The following is a 17,905-nucleotide window of genomic DNA, read 5'->3' as shown; positions in this document are numbered from 1 at the left end:
CTTTTTATCAATAAAAAAAATCATAATAAAACATGTATACCCGAATATATATTTTCTTTATACCTCGAATAGAACTTAAAATTAATATTTTTATAATAAGGAACTTCGTTCCTATCCGGTGTCCCACGACACCACACATTAATTTTTTTAAATGTAATCTTCACTGTCATTCGTCATCAAAATTTTGTTAACGCATCTTAAAGTTACGCGTATTTTGTAATTTGTCGTCCCATTATAGATCTTATTTACTACTATAATAATAAGCAAACACAAACCACACTGTGTAATGGAATTACAGATGAAACCGTACGTTGTGCCACATCGGGTGACGCAACTATTGTACACATTTGAACGCGTTCATTGAAGCATAGTTATTTATGCAATAAAAAGGGCGGAACTGTGGCTGTCACAGAGATGCGTGCCGTAGGCGCACCTCAATTCAATTTTATTTGGACAGTGGAAAATCTATTGTGATATACACAAATTAGTTAGATTTGTTACGGTACTGAATGGAATTACACAATAAATGTTTAAGTGTATGTGTGAACTAGATCAAATAACATATTATTTATTGCATAATATAATAGGAACATAAAAGATGTTGCTAGCGATCGAGGTAATTTTATCTACATCTTAAAGTTTATATTGCACTATATTTGCTTATATTTTATTTTATTTTATTGACAATTTTAAAATATTTAAGATTTCCTACGACGCCTTGAAACTACATTCTAAATTAACTTTAAGCCCAATTAGTAGTAACTACATAATTAGAATTGGAAAAGAATCCAATAAAATATACATAATATATATTTACAAGTCCGTTTGAAATCTCCTATCTGAAATACCTACTCAAGAAATAGCAATAAAATATGTACTGCTAAATAAAATTGTGCAAAAGCTATTTATATTTATATTTCATTATTTCTTTGCTTAGATAAGTGAACAAGCTCACTGCCCACCTGGTGTTAAGTGGTTACTAATATACTGTAAAAACCGCATAAACGCCGCCAACCAACTCGAAATATGTGTTCTAAGGTCTCAGTTTTTATAGTACAACGGCTACCTCACCCTTCAAACCGAAACGCATTACTGCTTTACGGAAGATATAGGCATATTTAAACGAAGTCTATTAATATGCCGTTTTACCACAATGCCTCCTTGTTTAACATACACAGTTAAATGCAACGTAGTATGGGTACATCGACCTAACGCTTCCTGAAATGAGCATCGCATTACAGACGCGTGCTTTCGATTAGAATTTAATAGGAAAAAGTGATTTGTACATGTTTAATATTTTTACTATAGGGCTTGTTTATTTGAATTCTTAATAATAATATATTTTTTTAGAGAGTCAAAATTATTATATTCTTACAGTTCTCTGATCGCTAAATGGTAATCTATCTATACTAATATATAGGTATAAATCTACAGTGGTTCCGTTATAACTACTGAACCATGCATCCGGTTGACTTGAAACTTGGTATCCATGTAGAAAATACATGCACTTAATGAATAGGCTAATATTTATATGAGTGTTGGACTCCCTAATAATAATGACAATAAATAATAATCTTATTTTAAAATGCCCAGCGAAGCGGGCGAGTACGGCTAGTTTAGTCATAAAGACAAAGACATTCTGTTTAATTCTTCATTAATATTATACCAAAAAGTCTAAAGGAGTGCCAATGGTAAAGCGTGTTTACGTCGTGGAGAAAGATTATTAAATCAAATAAATGTTATGAAATCCGAAATCCACATATCTTCGTAAAAGTAAAAACAAAACAAAAATATCATTTTATGAAAACGAAATGGTAAACTAAACCTTTTTCCATCGGTTCTTTATCTTTCTCTGAGCATAAATGTAAAAATGTATTCTCTGACAATACTATTGTAATATCCTGTCGAGATTGGGGCGGGCTTTTTATCATAATTTTAGTGAGATCAAGGCCGGGTTTCACAACATTGCCTCAAACTTGCGAACTCATGGAAATATTTGGGACACGTGATCCAAGCCAAGGAAAAACCAAAAATTAGTTGGTACTTGGTACTTTGATTTTTTGTTGGATTGGAAAATTTTAGGTTTTATAATTATTAAATCAAGTCTTGGGACGTGTGTTAAGTAGTCACCGCACGTAATAACATTATTTTGCATTTGTTTTAAATCCTAAGACTACATAACTTGTCAATCTACGAATTTATATATTATAGGAGTATGAAATTTCCCACACTTACAGAGAATATAGAGAGGAAGTGCAGAATGCTATTTTTTTTTTTAATTATGCTTAAAAATACATTAAATCAATAAAAGAAACATGACACACACTACGATGTATTTGGCACACACATAAACACACACACACACACGCACACACGCGCTCGCACACGCACACGCACACACACACAAACACACACACACACACACATACATACGCATACGCACACACGCATTATATATGCGTGGGTGTGCTCTTCATTTAGTATCAAACTTTTGTTATTGGTTAAAATCTGTGATCAAATTGAGAATAGGTTAATATTGTTTGTCTTTAATGTTATTTGTCTATACGAGGTTTTTTTTTTTTTTTATTATTACCTATGCTGATAGCCTTGAGAGGCTATTTCAGCGTACCCTAGCTTGTGTAGGTGAGCTCGCGGGGCTCAAACCGGAGAATTGCTAACACCGCCCTAGCAAGAGCAGTGCTTCGCAGAATCTACCACCGGATCGGAAGCGCGACCCACTGAGAAGATCCGGCGAGAAACTCAGTGGGGTATACGAGGGCTGCACTAAAGTATCGGGAATGGAATATTTCCACTGTTCCTGTCATATTAAAATCTTTTTAATTGAAAACTCCTTGGTTTTAAAAATCGAATACCATTTATTTATTTAAAAAAAAAAAAAAAAAAAAGATTGTCGGTCTTGTCACGAGGTTTTGTCAAACTTGTTTAGACGTTGAGAAAATGGAGTTGACTTGAGAAAATTCAAGAGCGATGATTTATTATGACTTTCGAAGTGGTTTAACACAAAAACAGTGTGTTGACCGGATTATTTCTGCATTTGGTGATGAAGCCCCATCCAAAACCACAATTTATCGCTGGTTTGCTGAGTTTCAACGTGGACGTGTCAAGCTCAGTGATTATCCCCGTCAAGGTCGTCCAAAAACTGCAGTCACCCAAGAAAACGTAGATGCTGTGCGTAAGCTGATTGAGGAAGATCGACATGTGACATACCGCGAAATGCAGGCAACTTTAGACATTGGCATGAGTCAAATAAAAATAATCTTGCATGAACAATTAGGTGTAAAAAAGTTGTTTTCCCGATGGATACCGCATTCGCTCTGTGAAGAGCAAAAAGCGGCTCGCGTTACTTGGTGCGTCAGAACTCTCGAAAGATTCCACGCAGGATCCTCAAATGCTGTATACAACATTGTATCAGGTGACGAATCCTGGATATACGCGTACGAACCCGAAACAAAAAACCAGTCACGAGTTTGGGTGTTCGAAAATGAGTTAAAGCCAACAAAAATTGTTCGTTCACGGAGTGTTGCAAAAAAAATGGTGGCCACGTTTGTCTCCAAAACCGGCCATGTTACGACTATTCCTCTTGAGGGACAAAGAACGGTTAATGCAGAATGGTATGCTAGCATTTGTTTGCCACAGGTCGTTTCTGAACTCCGTAAAGAGAACTGCAACCGCCGCATCATCCTCCATCACGACAATGCGAGTTCTCACACCGCGCACAGAACAAAAGAGTTTTTAGAGCAAGAAAACATAGAATTATTAGACCATCCGCCGTACAGCCCCGACCTAAGCCCTAATGATTTCTATACTTTCCCTAAAATAAAGAATAAATTGCGTGGACAGAGGTTTTCATCACCTGAAGAAGCTGTGGACGCCTACAAAACGGCCATTTTGGAGACCCCAACTTCCGAATGGAATGGTTGCTTCAATGATTGGTTCCATCGTATGGAAAAATGTGTCAAATTTCGCGGAGAATACTTCGAAAAGCAATAAATACATTTTTAAATACTAATGTTGTGTCACTTCGTTAATTCCCGAAATTTTCAGTGCCGCCTAGGTAATGTAGTCTTGGCGAAATCTGTAATTATAGGAAGTAAAATAAATAGAACCATAATAATGTTCAAACTTATAATTTCAATTAATTATAGTCGAATTTCGACTACCGGGGGATCACTAACTAGTAAAAGTAAACAGGCCAAGAATTCCAATTCAATTTCCGTGAATTTGGATACCTGCACCGTTGATACGAGTTTATCTGACGTCGATATAAAATTGGTGTGTAATTCTATTCTTGGAAAACACACGGCTCGCTCTCGGAATAAAGAAATGAGAGCGGGAACGCGGTGAATAGTAAGTATATAAGGACAATGACCAACGAAGACGTTAAACTTGCCATTAAAATGTGCGTTGCTTCCCATTTAATTTACGTGTAGAGATTATGCTAAATGTTGAATACGATTTTATTTTTAAAGTATTACCATTATTTTGTACTTCTATCACGGGTTTTTTTTTATTGCTTAGATTCTGGACTAGCTCACAGCCCACCTGGTGTTAAGTGGTTACTGGAGCTCATAGACATTTACAACGTAAATGCGCCACCCACCTTGAGATATAAGTTCTAAGATCTCAGTATAGTTAGAACGGCTGCCCTACCCTTCAGACCGAAACGCATTACTGCTGCACGGTAGAAATAGGTAAGGCGGTGGTACCTACCTACCCGCGCGGACTGACAAGACGTCCTACCACCAGTAAGATCAGATTGCAAAAAGTTAAATTACTGTGACTATTTATTCAATATCTCATATCTGTAGATATCATACAGATAAATTGAAATAAAATTTATACTTGTCAGAAATTATAACCTTACATTACATAGTAATGTAATATAGATAATAGTAACAGTAAGGAGTAATAGTAAGGCATAGTTAGTTCAGTGGCTGTTCGATATTGACTTCTTTCACGCGATACTAAATTTCTGAAGGTACTAAATTTATCAATAGCACATATTATTAATTATTATACATTAATATATGATTTTACTGTAATTTTGTAGTATAATTTACAATAAAAATACACTTTTTGAGGAATTATAGATAGCTAGAGTTTCTCAAATACGTTTAGTCATATCTATCTGTATAATATATCAAAATGAATTGCTGTTTGTTAGTCTCGCTAAAACTCGAGAACGGCTGGACCGATTTGACTAATTTTGGTCTTGAATAATTTGTGGAAGTCCAGAGAAGGTTTAAAAGGTAAACTTTCGGAATTAAATAAAAATAACAATTTTGTTTTTCCTTTGATGTGTCCCCCGTCGCACGGATTCCTTTTGTTTGTCTTAAGTTTATTTTATACAAAAGCTTAGGACTTTTATTTATCGATTGAGGCACTACGAAGTCTGCCGGGTCAGCTAGTTTCTTATAAAAAAAATTGGAATTTTCAATAGGCATTTGTTTGTTTCACCAGTTTAAATAAAGTACCTACCGCTTCGTAACCGAACCTCTAAAGGAGTTCAGAAGCCGCTCACATTTTACATGTCTACGCAGTTTACGAGGCCCCTCCGAATCTCTCATTACCCGCACTACAAACTCTATTGTTCGAAACTAAACTTATGTCGTGAATGTACTTTACGATAATCACTCTGTGATCACATTTTAAGGTTCCCACAATATACGATCAACGGTAAAATTTAAGCGTAATTTTATGTGTATGTAATCTCTGTTATCAATTCGCTTTTGCCGTGTTTGGGTCCACAATTATCTAAATATTAATACGAGAAGCAAAAACTTTGTACCCCTTTTTACGCAAAATTGCGCGGACGGAGGAGCATGAAATTTCTCACACTTATAGAGAATATACAGGAGGAGTGCAGAATGTTAATATTTTCTTAAATTGTGCATAAAAAATACATTAAATCAATAAAAAAAACATTACACACCCTACCATGTATTTGACACACACACGCATGCATAATATATTTGTTTATTGTCAAACTTTCGTTATCCCTTAAAGTCTGTGGTCAAATTGACAATAGATTAATATTGTTTGTCTTTATTAATATTTGTCCAAAGTGAAGTCTTGGTGAAATCTCGAAGTATACTCGTCTCTGACAATAGAATCATAATAATGAACAAACTTATACTTTTAATTAATTATAGTCGAATTTCGACTACCAAGGGACCACTAGTATAGTGCAATACGCAGTACCACTAGTAAAAATGCAATACGCAGTACTGGTGGTACAAGCATGCTTCCTATTTTTGCCTCGAAGCAATCAGGCGTTTCAGTACCAATGCCGATAATAATATTTTTTCAATATAAAACTTATACATAAAAAAATACTCATAAATACTTGACCTGTTTCTTGGAACAAGAATCTCTTTGATTTCTTGCTCTTTTTTATGTTACACGTCAACTTTTCAATGGCTCTCAGAATCTTCTCGCTGACCTTGTTAATCGTTTTGAACTTCGGTTCGTTGTAAGTTTTCGTTCGTTTATTATTAATACTGACAGTTTTTTCACAGCCTGAATCAACACTGTCGTCGGTTTCCGTCGCCGACGTATCCGAAGGCGGATGGAAGACGTACGGACTGCTTTGAAAACACGAGTTCATTTCGCTTCACAGAAACACCGTTTAAAAAAAATTAAACTTACAATTTCGCATTCTACTTATATGTTTCAATTACGACTGCTCACGGTGAAGTCTTGAGAGCGTTGGTCAAAGTCGACGACAGAACTGGCAAGGATAGCAGACGTTCTATCCAGGTACTCTGTAGACCGTGAAACCGCTCCTTGGCCACACCTAAACAGCCTTGGCCCGTATTACTTGCTATGTTTTATGCCCACAATTAATCGGAATTATCAATGGCAGACTAAACGACATGGAACAATGTTCGTTAAATTGATCATAAACAGTAAAAGGGTGTGGTTTGAAATATATGCTACAATAAATATTAGGTACTAGTGATCCCGCAGTAGTCGAAATTCGACTATAATTAATTGAAATTTTATAATTTGAATATTATTATGGTTCAATTGTAAAAACTATTCTACTTCTATAATCACAGATCTCGCCAAGACTACACTGTAGACAAATAAGATTAAAGATAAACAATATTAACCTATTTTCAATTTGACCACAGGCTTTAAGCAATAACAAAAGTTTCACATTAAACATCGATTCTAAATATGTGTGTGTCAAATACATGGTAGTGTGTGTAATTTTTTTTTATTGATTTAATGTATTATTAATGCATAATTTAAAAAAAACATTAGCATAGGTACCACTACCCCGCCAATTTCTGTCGTGAAGCAGCAATGCGTTTCGGTTTGAAGGGAGGGGTAGCCGTTGTAACTATACTGAGACCTTAGAACTTATATCTCAAGGTGGGTGGCGCATTCACGTTTCAGATGTCTATGGGCTCCAGTGACCACAAAAAAATATCCACGGTGATGGAATAACGTTTTATAATAAAAATTAAACCCGCAAAATTTTAATTTGCGTTATTACTGGTGGTACGCGCATACGTAGGCACCACCACCCTGCGTATTTCTACCGTGAAGCAGTAATCCTTTTCGGTTTGAAGGGTAGGGCAGCCGTTATACTGTAAAAATTGAAACCTTAGAACTCATCTCGCAAGGTATGTGGTCGCATTTACGTTGTAGATATTATTATGGTCTCCGATAACCAATTAAAACTAGGTGGGCCGTGGCTTCGTCAACCTTCCTAAGCATTAAGCAATAAAAAATAAAAACTTATCAATTTATACTATACATGTATCCACAAAGCAAAGTTTGAAAATGCAAATTAGAGACAAGGTTTTAATATTAATATTATTATGTAAAATATGTAATTACTTATTGATTTAAATTACTTTAAGTCCAATATGTTATGAAAGTTACTTAACAATCATAATATTTAATTGTGACAACTAAAATCATTCGAACTAATAATGATTCTGTATGATTCCGAAATAAAGATAATCGATTTAGGAAGTTCTTAAAAAGTAATTAAGGACTGGAGATAATTTTCTGCTCGGACGCGAATAAGATAGATTTCTGCGAGCGATACTCAATTTCCGCTTCCGAGCATGACTTCAAATAAAAAAAAATAACTATTAGAACCACGAGGGAAATAAAGCAGCTAATCCCTTGACCTCCCTCCGGCTTATTTTCCCAATATTTTGATTTAACAATAATATCCAAGGCTGCTTCTTGGTTATGATTTTATTTCAGGAAAAGGTTTTTTTAATCAGTTCCTGTTTGTTGGATATCAAACAAAATTTCGTCAGATCAACACAATTCAGACATGAAGCTTTTGTTTTCATAATATGAATCTCAAAGCTATTACTCTAATCTAATATGCAACTAATATAACCTTTTCGTCATGCTCTAGCACCGTTTGACTTTTAGCAGCAGTTTAGTACATGAACAATATAAGTAAAAATTAAGTAGAAACCAATTAATAATTACTTTTTACCAAATTTTTTTTTTATTGCTTAGATGTGTGGACTAGTTCACAGCCCACCTGGTGTTAAGTGGTTACTGGAGCCCATAGACATCTACAACGTAAATGCGCCACACACCTTGAGATATAAGTTCTAAGGTCTCAGTATAGTCACAACGGCTGCCCCACCCTTCAAACCGAAACGCATGACTGCTTCACGGCAGAAATAAGCGGGGCGGGGGTACCTACCCGTGCGGACTCACAAGAGGTCCTGCCACCAGTAACTACCCAAATTATAATTTTGCGGGTTTGATTTTTATTACACGATGTTATTCCTTCACCGTGGAAGTCAATCGTGAACTTTTGTTGAGTACGTATTTCATCAGAAAAAATGGTACCCGCCTGCGGGATTCGAACACCGGTGCATCGCTACATACGAATGCACCGGACATTTTATCCTTTAGGTCACGACGACTAATTAATAATTGTGTTGTATTAAAAACCGTTGCACGGATTTCTTTGTTTTAAAATATATAACTTTATGTTATTTACAACATATAATTATCGTGCGATTAATGCGTACCGAAATCCGTAGAAGTTCAAAGTCCCTACTCAAATTAAATAGCACGAATTTCGTATGCAAATTCAAAGGTATTGCTCTATAAATTAACAATGTTCACAAACAGTGTGAAGTGATTGATGTTAAAGCGAAATGTTTATTTATTATTAAACTATAATAAAATATAACTAGCTTATTTTTTTTAAACTTTGAGAATATATGGAACAATCATTTAATAAAAATACTCTGCTACTTTTTCCGCAGTTTAGCACTGGACGCGAGACATGCACTGACGTAATCTGGTACTTGTACTAGAAGCACTTTAGAGACGTTTCAATGGTACTTTAAATAAGTCGGGAACACTGCGCGAGCGTACTTTCCCCACTACCAAGACGGTTCTTCCCAAAGTTTAAAAACTCAACTGAGTCGAGTTACATAATGACGCTGAAGCTCAAATTGTCTCAATTTGATTGTGACTTTGCTTAATACAGCGGTCGATGAATTAAGGAAAATAGGTCCTATGGATTTGGAAATTAGAGTTTATTGATAAACGATCTGTGGATCTATTCTCTGTAAGGTGGGTACCGAAGCTCATAGAAGGTAAGTTCCTCCAGCTGCCTGTTTTTTGTTATCACTTTGTATGGCTTAATAAGGGAAACTCTTAATCGTTTCCCATCAATCAACGTCGATTTACCACAGCGAAATAAATACATTGAATTGTGATCGTTAATAACATTTGATATAAAATCATCCGTAACTACAGTTTTTTATATTACAAGCTGACCCGGCAGACTTCGTAGTGCCTCAATCGATAAATAAAAGACCTAAACTTTTTTATTAAATAAACTTAAAAAAAAAACAAAAAGTACCCGTGCGACGGGGGACACATCAAAAGAAAAACAAAATTGTTTGTTTTTATTCAATTCCGAGCATTTTCATATTTATTAACCTTTTAAAACTTCTCTGGACTTTCACAAATAATTCAAAACCAAAATTAGCCAAATCGGTCCAGCCGTTCTCGAGTTTTAGCGAGACTAACGAACAGCAATTCATTTTTACATATATAGATGTAATGCGTATTTAACTAATATTTTTAAATAGTATAACTATTATCATATATGTGGGTAGTAATATTTATTTGAAAATTGCATAATTTTTTTTTATCATGCCAGAAGCGAAATTTTGGCTTCGGTTCCTACTTTCGGGGTACAAAAAGTCACTTTGTCACATTGTTAAATGTTTCAATTATCATTTTACCTTTTTAGACAGATGAACATTCAGCCTACCTGGCGATGGGTGATCATGGACTTGTTGGACTTTTTTGCGTTCTTCGTTTAGTTCAACCCCTTATTGTAATTAGAATAGATAATACTAATTCTAAGTGGATCCTATGCGAACGAAACCGGTAGTAGAGCGTGTTCTATGTTTGCACTACACTCCTTACCATAGGAGCTAATACCACCGTCCTCTGTGTTGCGGTTTGAACGATACGCAAGGGTCAAAATTGAGGCCTCAATATCGATGTCCACATTCGCGTTATGTTCTTTATAGTCTTTGGTAAACGTTCAAAACACATTCGCGAGTAAGTTGATCTGATGTTATACCAATAAAAAACCTGTGGTGAAAAACCGAAAGCTAATTTTACACCTATTTGAAGAACATGAATTTTTTTAAGCCGCTTTAGCCGAGTCGAGACTTGAAACAGTTTTGAAAACGAATTAATAACTATCCTAATAATACCTACAAAACTTACGGACCTTCGTACATTAACATTTTAGCTAAAGAATACGGGGTATTTTTAATTTAGTAAATTATTCAATAAAATAATGAATTTTTATATTTCAACTAGCTAACCCAGCAAACGTTGTTTTGCCATATAAATTATTTCTAGGAAAGATAAATAAGCTAGATATCGACTGCAGCGCCCTCTGCCGGGCTGATTTGACATACACACGCACAGAAGAAATATATATATATAAAGGTAAAACAGAAAAATCGAGGACACAAACGAAAAATAAAATGTCATATACATACAGGATGGAAAACACTTCCTTATTTTACTTTTGGTTGTATTCATATTTTATTACGGGAATAATTCGATGTTTTTTTATAAATCCACGTGAAATCTTTTATATAAGTAGCGATAGTCATAGCAAATTTCACTTATATATAAAATAATAGAAAACATTTTTCATTTATCCAGTTTATGTATTCCAATATATTGAATACAATTCGTATAAGAAACGACCCAAATTAGCGTAGGCACATTGTACGTAATATATCAGGTAGCACGTAGAGCATTTTGTAAAGCTTGCACATGGGAAACGTGAGGACGAAAGTAATCGGTATAAATTCGTGTCGTATCGGTACTATAAGCCAGTATAACGATCCACCCCTTTTGCTGTTCCACATTGCCTTGGAGGGTTGAATGCATTGTTATGTACATATCGTGTAATCGCACCTGAATTGTTCAGGAACAAAGCCCGTAACTTGCGCATGAATCAAGATTAACTGTCAATTATAATTGAAACCAATGTATCAAGGAATAATATTATTTTCCAATAAAAACAAGTTAAGTCCCTCAACTGTCCTCTTAAATCGTTCTAATTGAAAGGACTCCCAATAAAAATGGTGGATGGATTATTAATTTTTGTGATGTCTCTTTCTCTAGCAACCATTTAACAAACAATGGAACATGAGATAATCTACTAATTTGGAGCAGTTACAAAAAAATATATTACTGTACTGATAACATAATAACAATAGAGATGATTCGTTTACAGTACCGGGCCAGTTTTCCTTGAATTTGACTATTACAGTAAACATAATAACGTTAACGGCTTACCTGAAGTGCTCGTGAGGTTTTCATGCTCGGATTTGTACTGATCGTACGTACTAGATAAGGAACTCCAGCTCCTTTTATTATTCTCTTCATTTTGTGGATTATGACATCCATTCCTTGGTAATATAGGACGTTCTTTACTTGGTGATTCTTGACGAAAATCTTCATTGCGTCTTACTCTTGAAGATTTATCAGAATGATTATTTCTATCGCGAATAATTTTAGAATAATCGTCTTCTCTGGTATCCCGCATTCTATCGTATTCGTTCAAAACTATCTTCTTGATTGTCTTAATTTCTTCGATTTCATTTATCTTATGTTCAGTTACAGTTGAACGTTGTGTTATTTCTTCTTTAGTTTGAAAATTGTTATCGCTCATCGAAATCGGTATCGTTTTAATGTTGGCATCAGTTTTTCCATTACTATTATGTTCTGGACGTAAATACTTTTCAAAGGGATCGCTGTTTCTTTTTGTTGCAAATGGATTTTTAGACTCATCCGGTAGACTTTGGTCTGTTTGCTCATTAAATTCTTTATAGCTATTAGCAAAATGACCAAAGTCCGTTTTGTTTGCAAATTTTGATGTTGGACTTTCGTAACCGTTGAACTTTTTCACATTATTGTGATTATAATATGGAAGACTGCTGGAACTAGATTGTAGTAGTCGCTCATGATTCGTGGTAGATTTTATATCTCCACCACAATCATAGAATGGCGACGACTGTTTAGGTTTATCTCTATCTAAATTTAAAGTATTAGCTTTACCGTTCGGCACAGGTAATCTGGAAGTACTCAAATAATTTGAAGGGAGAGTAGTATAAAATGGATTTGTCGGGTGAAATCCAATAGTATTATCGGAATTTGTTGGCGATTTCGCAAGGGGTGTCGAATGAAATTCGCCAGGCAAGGAACTTAATGAAGAACGAATGCCTGATGGAGACGGACGCTTAATCGGTGATTCAGATGATCTTATCGTTGCATAAACTGGTGCTTGAGGCGTCGCTCTTCCACATTGTACTTCAGCAATCAACTGCGATGGTCCTAAAACAATTTTTTAACTTTATTTGAGAAAATAAAACATTGTAATTGGATAGATTGTGTGAAAGACGATATGGCTAAGAGGGGAATGAGCGAAGAAATGGTATATGATAGAATAGTATGGAAGGAGAAAACATGTTGCGCCGACAGGATAATGATGATGATGATGAAAACATTGTAATCTATCTGACACATTCAGCGCGGAATTGTTTTGGTAGAATTACAGTTTTTAGTACGTTTAACGTTTTTCTTAGATCGTTCCAAGTAAACAAGCAACGACAATAAAGTCGCAGTCTGTTTGTGCTTATTTGAACCAAAGCCCAGCACGTGCAGTCGTTTGATAAAATAAATAAAGTTGCCGCCATACAAAAGGCAACATTTCACACAGCGAAACGTATAAATATATATTTTAACGTTTCTGATTTGTATAGAGGTTTACGCGTTGTCTCGCAGATTGCTCTGTCAAAGGGGACAAGTTAATGTTTATATTCGAACATAAAACGCCTTTATTAAACCTTTAAGGTTCAGATGAATAAATAAAAAATATATTTTGGGTTTCCACGATAGAGTTCAGACGCCTCATCTTAGACTTGTAATTATTATTATAACACTTTAAGTTTGAATGAGCTTTATAAGTCTTTTAATGAATACTAAATATAACGATAACGCCACGAATTTAACTTCATCTGGTTTAATCGAAATTGAGTTTTTGAATCAGTTAGGAAAAAAATTATGCACCCGGCGAAATATAGGAGCTCGCCAATAGAGTTTGTTTAATAATCCGTGGAAATGCACCTAAACCCATAAAAAATCCAAGCTTTGATGCATTTAGCCTGAGCCTTCAAATAAGTCTAACTATTCATGCATTACGGCTCGAAGGATAGGACAATCGTTAAAGCAATATTATGGAAACGTGAACCTCATGTTTTAAATAAGGGATGGTGTCTATATACCTATTAGCAAACACGTCTAGTCATCTACGGTAACACTAGCCAATCGTATAAGTCAAAATGTTCTCTATGTGACCATCGATCTTCTTTTCCCAAGCGGGTAGTGGCACACACGTGTGTATCTATGATGTGATCCGGTAACCAATTAACACCAAATGTGTTGTTTATTACAGAGGCAGATCGGGTCTTAAGGAGCTTCTATTGAGGTTAATATGCGATCTTCTAGGTACTACACAAGTGAATTGCTAGCAATCAAGGTCGCGGAGCATTCGATAGCTGCTGTATACAGGCTGGTCAATGATAGCATGCATGGTGACCGCGATATATCGATAAAAAATATCTACACTTGTGTTTAAAAGTGCTATGGTTTATTTCCGGAGCGACGGTGAAGATTCACTGCGACGTAAGCTAATGTGGTTTCAAAAGTAATAATATTCAAATTAGGCGTGATACAAATTATCTTAAAAAATATTTTCGATTCATTGTTAATCGTTAGATTTTAATTTCTAATAAACTTCACTAATGATATCGATTAATAAGCATGTGTTTCGTATCTTACGTTTTAAATCCGTTCCTTTGCCGATAGATCTCCGTCGCGGCGATATCTCTCTGTCTCTGTAGACAAAAAGTAAACTCATTAAGGTTGTATGTAGCTGAAGAACTTGTAAAATAAATTTTATTATTTATACATATAGGTATATATATTATAAATATTGTTTTATTGCTTAGATGGGTGGACGAGCTCACAGCCCACCTGGTGTTAAGTGGTTACTGGAGCCCATAGATATCTACAACGTAAATGCGCCACCTACCTTGAGACATAAGTTCGAAGGTCTCAAGTATAGTTACAACGGCTGCCCCACCACTCAAACCGAAACGCATTACTGCTTCACGGCAGAAATAAGCAGGGTGGTGGTACCTACCAGCGCGGACTCACAAGAGGTCCTACCACCAGCAATATATTTATTTACTGACAGTTGAGAGAGACAGGATGGATGAAAGATTGTAGATTTACTGAGGGAAAGTGATTACCATATTTTTAGGCAATACACCTTGAACGTCAATCGCATTGGAGTCACAGTCACAATTAGATTCGAATAAGAAGAATGTGATTGGAACTTGAAGATAAAATTATGAAGGATGGTTGTACAGATAGAAACTTGTCCATAGCATGTCTGTATCGTTTATACTATTGATACCTGTATGTCAACTTGATAGGCCATTGCTTCCCTTAATTCCGATCGAAATAAAATAAGATAATCACGATTTATTCAATCAACAATAATGTACATTTAATATTATTATAAGGAGATTTTCCCATATTGAATAGAGAGTAAAGCTTGTAAGTAATAAGTTAATTGGGCTCGACAGAATAAATAATGTGCATCGATTTACGTCCCGACTAATCTGTAAATCCATTTGAATGTTGTGTGAAACGGCGAGGAGAGATCGGATTAGTGACTGTCCGATTTCCGCTGACATCCATCCAATACGGCAGAAGTCTTTGTAAATGTGAAATCAATTTCAGATATTTCAACAGTCGATTTAGAACCAAATGTCATTTTTATTTCTCAACATACCTTTTCTGAAGTCATTTTTAAAACCTGCACTAAGGTGAAAGTCGATCTTACAACTAAGCTCGTGAGTAGCTTCCAATCATAGGAAAACTATTTTAATTTTTTTATTATTATTTTTAACGGATATTAAACAGAAAAAGCTCAGCATTTTTTTAGTGCAAGTTTAGTATAAGTCGTTCAACACTAATTTGATATGAATACTTGTATTTGTATTATCTCTCTATTAGAAATTTTGATTTGGAATAAATTCCATCATAAGGGAGTTCATTCCTATAATTAACTATAATTAACCCTACTCTTTGAAAGAGAGACTGATCATACCTATTACAGACTTATTCTCGTGGTATTCTCCAAGTGGATAGCTAGTCTTTTGGATGATCGGAATCTCTAAAATGTCGATGTTCGATGTCAAAGAAAAATATGATGTTGGGATTCTTAATCACACTGATTAGTGTCTTATAAACTCGTCTTTGGAGTTGGAGGAGAAAGAAAAAGTCCTGCGGCCTTCGTTGATGAGACCACCACATCCGAAATACTTTTATTTGTCTCCACACCAAAAAGTATTGTTGAGATAGTCGTTCGACGTACTGATTTTTGTTACTGACGATAGCCACATAGTCAAGTGAATAATAGGCATTGTATACATATGATTACAATTAAAAAAAAATATAATTAGTTATTCATATTATTTAAAAAAATATGAATAAACTTATAATATGAACATAAGCACAATTCAATTTTCCGTACAGTAGATTGGGGGGAATCGAGACGCTTTCCGATACCAACACAAATTTTCAGCGTTTTTTCTTAGGGTAATACCAATAAAATTGAGATTAAAATGGTTCCGGAGGTTTAAATTTTCATATACGATGCATTAGTATACAGTGTTCATTGAAAAAAAATGTTTTTTGCCCTTGTAGGCAGACGAGCATACGACGACCTGATTGATGGTGAGGGGTTACCATCGTCCATGGACTTCAGCAATGCCAGGGACAGAGCCAAGCCGCTGCCTACCGAATATACACAAAAACATAAAAAACTAGCTGAACCTGATCCACCTTGGCTTTTGGGGTGAATCGGGGAATCACGTATGGGGACAACAGAGTTTTTCGATAGGGCTGAAACTGTTTAGTTGTTAGGTCGGTCTTACCTTTAGGTAATTAACTTTTCAATATCATTAATCAATTACAAAATTCTGATGACTAAATTAAATCGTTTAATATTCTTAAACACTAAATAAAAGTCCTTTTCAATTCAACAAATTTAAATCTCAAAAAAGCATTGTGAACATCCCAGATTTTTCCTTTTTTTTTATTTTACCTTTTTTACCCCTAGTCCCTATTCCCCCCAATCTATGATAAGAGATCAGCATATTTTCTAAGCTGTAAATATTCAAGAAGCAATACTTACTCGTTTAGGCCAAGTCTTAGGACTGGACCAGCTGTTCGCAGCATGGCGTGAGCTTCAGCATTACTCATGCTCCTGGTAGACCGCCCGTTTATGGACGAAATGACATCGCCTTCGCGGATACCGCTCAAAGATGCCTTCCGTCCTGGATTTACCTGTAAAACAAATTAAATTGATGCTTACAGTTAAATAATATATGTATAACTACACAACAAATATTACCATAAAACTTCTCATATCCTAATTTAAAAATCTATATTTCTTAATTAACTTTTTGTATGATTACTTATTATGACCTTGCTCAGTGTTATGAACTGGGAGAGGCCTATGTCCAGCAGTGGACGACTGTGGGCTGTTGATGATGATGATGACGATGATTATGATGATTACTTAGTTTTTATATTAATTTTTGCCGGCATTCTGATATCGGTATTCTGCATTACACAGATACTACAAACACATTGTATGTAGTTAGTTTATCTAACCTCTTTTTTGTGTTTTATTTCTATTTGTCCTAAATAAGTAATAATATTTATTACGGAAGTTCCTCAAGCAACACGATGCATATAACAACGATAATTCTAAGTAAAGAAATAAAGTAAAATGTTACATCAGTTTAGATATATTTTTTGTTATTTTCGAAAATAAAGCTGCCTAAGCACAGACCACATTTGTTTCCCGTCGCCGAGTCGCTGGTGAGCAAAATTTCAACATGTTCACTCTGTAATGAACCACCCTCGATACCACATACCCTCAATGTACACGCACACCACTAGGCGTTGGGAAAGGTCATTGTAATTATTTTAATGTTATATCGCACTCAAAATACCAAGAGCACAGATTGCATCGTTAATATTATTATTATTTATAAAAAGTCAATAACGTAAAAGGCACTAAACACAAAAAATCACCGTACGATACAATTTGTTTTTCAGTTAACGTGCTCGCTACGATTCCTATGAAGCATCAGCCGGTAGCCTCAAGAAAGTCGTAAGTTATACTAAAGAGATAGGCGCGTTACAATAGCCAATTTCATCGAAACATTATATGGGTATTATTCGAAAATGCATG

At 35.1% G+C, this 17,905-nt stretch overlaps 1 protein-coding gene across 5 annotated transcripts in view; it reads right to left on the bottom strand.

Annotated features, from left to right (window-relative positions):
- Positions 1 to 17,905, bottom strand: part of CAP (c-Cbl-associated protein) — a 158,206-nt gene that overhangs the window by 112,656 nt on the left and 27,645 nt on the right. For 4 of the 5 annotated variants that reach the window (XM_062669947.1, XM_038012694.2, XM_062669949.1 and 1 more), the window contains exons 3-5: positions 16,838 to 16,989; positions 14,410 to 14,465; positions 11,866 to 12,903 (exon numbers count right to left, since the gene is read on the bottom strand). In XM_062669947.1, coding sequence (XP_062525931.1) covers positions 11,866 to 12,903; positions 14,410 to 14,465; positions 16,838 to 16,989 — 1,246 coding nt within the window. 5 annotated transcript variants of the gene reach the window in all.

The sequence above is a fragment of the Bombyx mori genome, chromosome 9, assembly GCF_030269925.1.
Source record: "Bombyx mori chromosome 9, ASM3026992v2".
NCBI lineage: Eukaryota > Metazoa > Arthropoda > Insecta > Lepidoptera > Bombycidae > Bombyx > Bombyx mori.
This window is presented reverse-complemented; position numbering and strand designations above follow the sequence as displayed.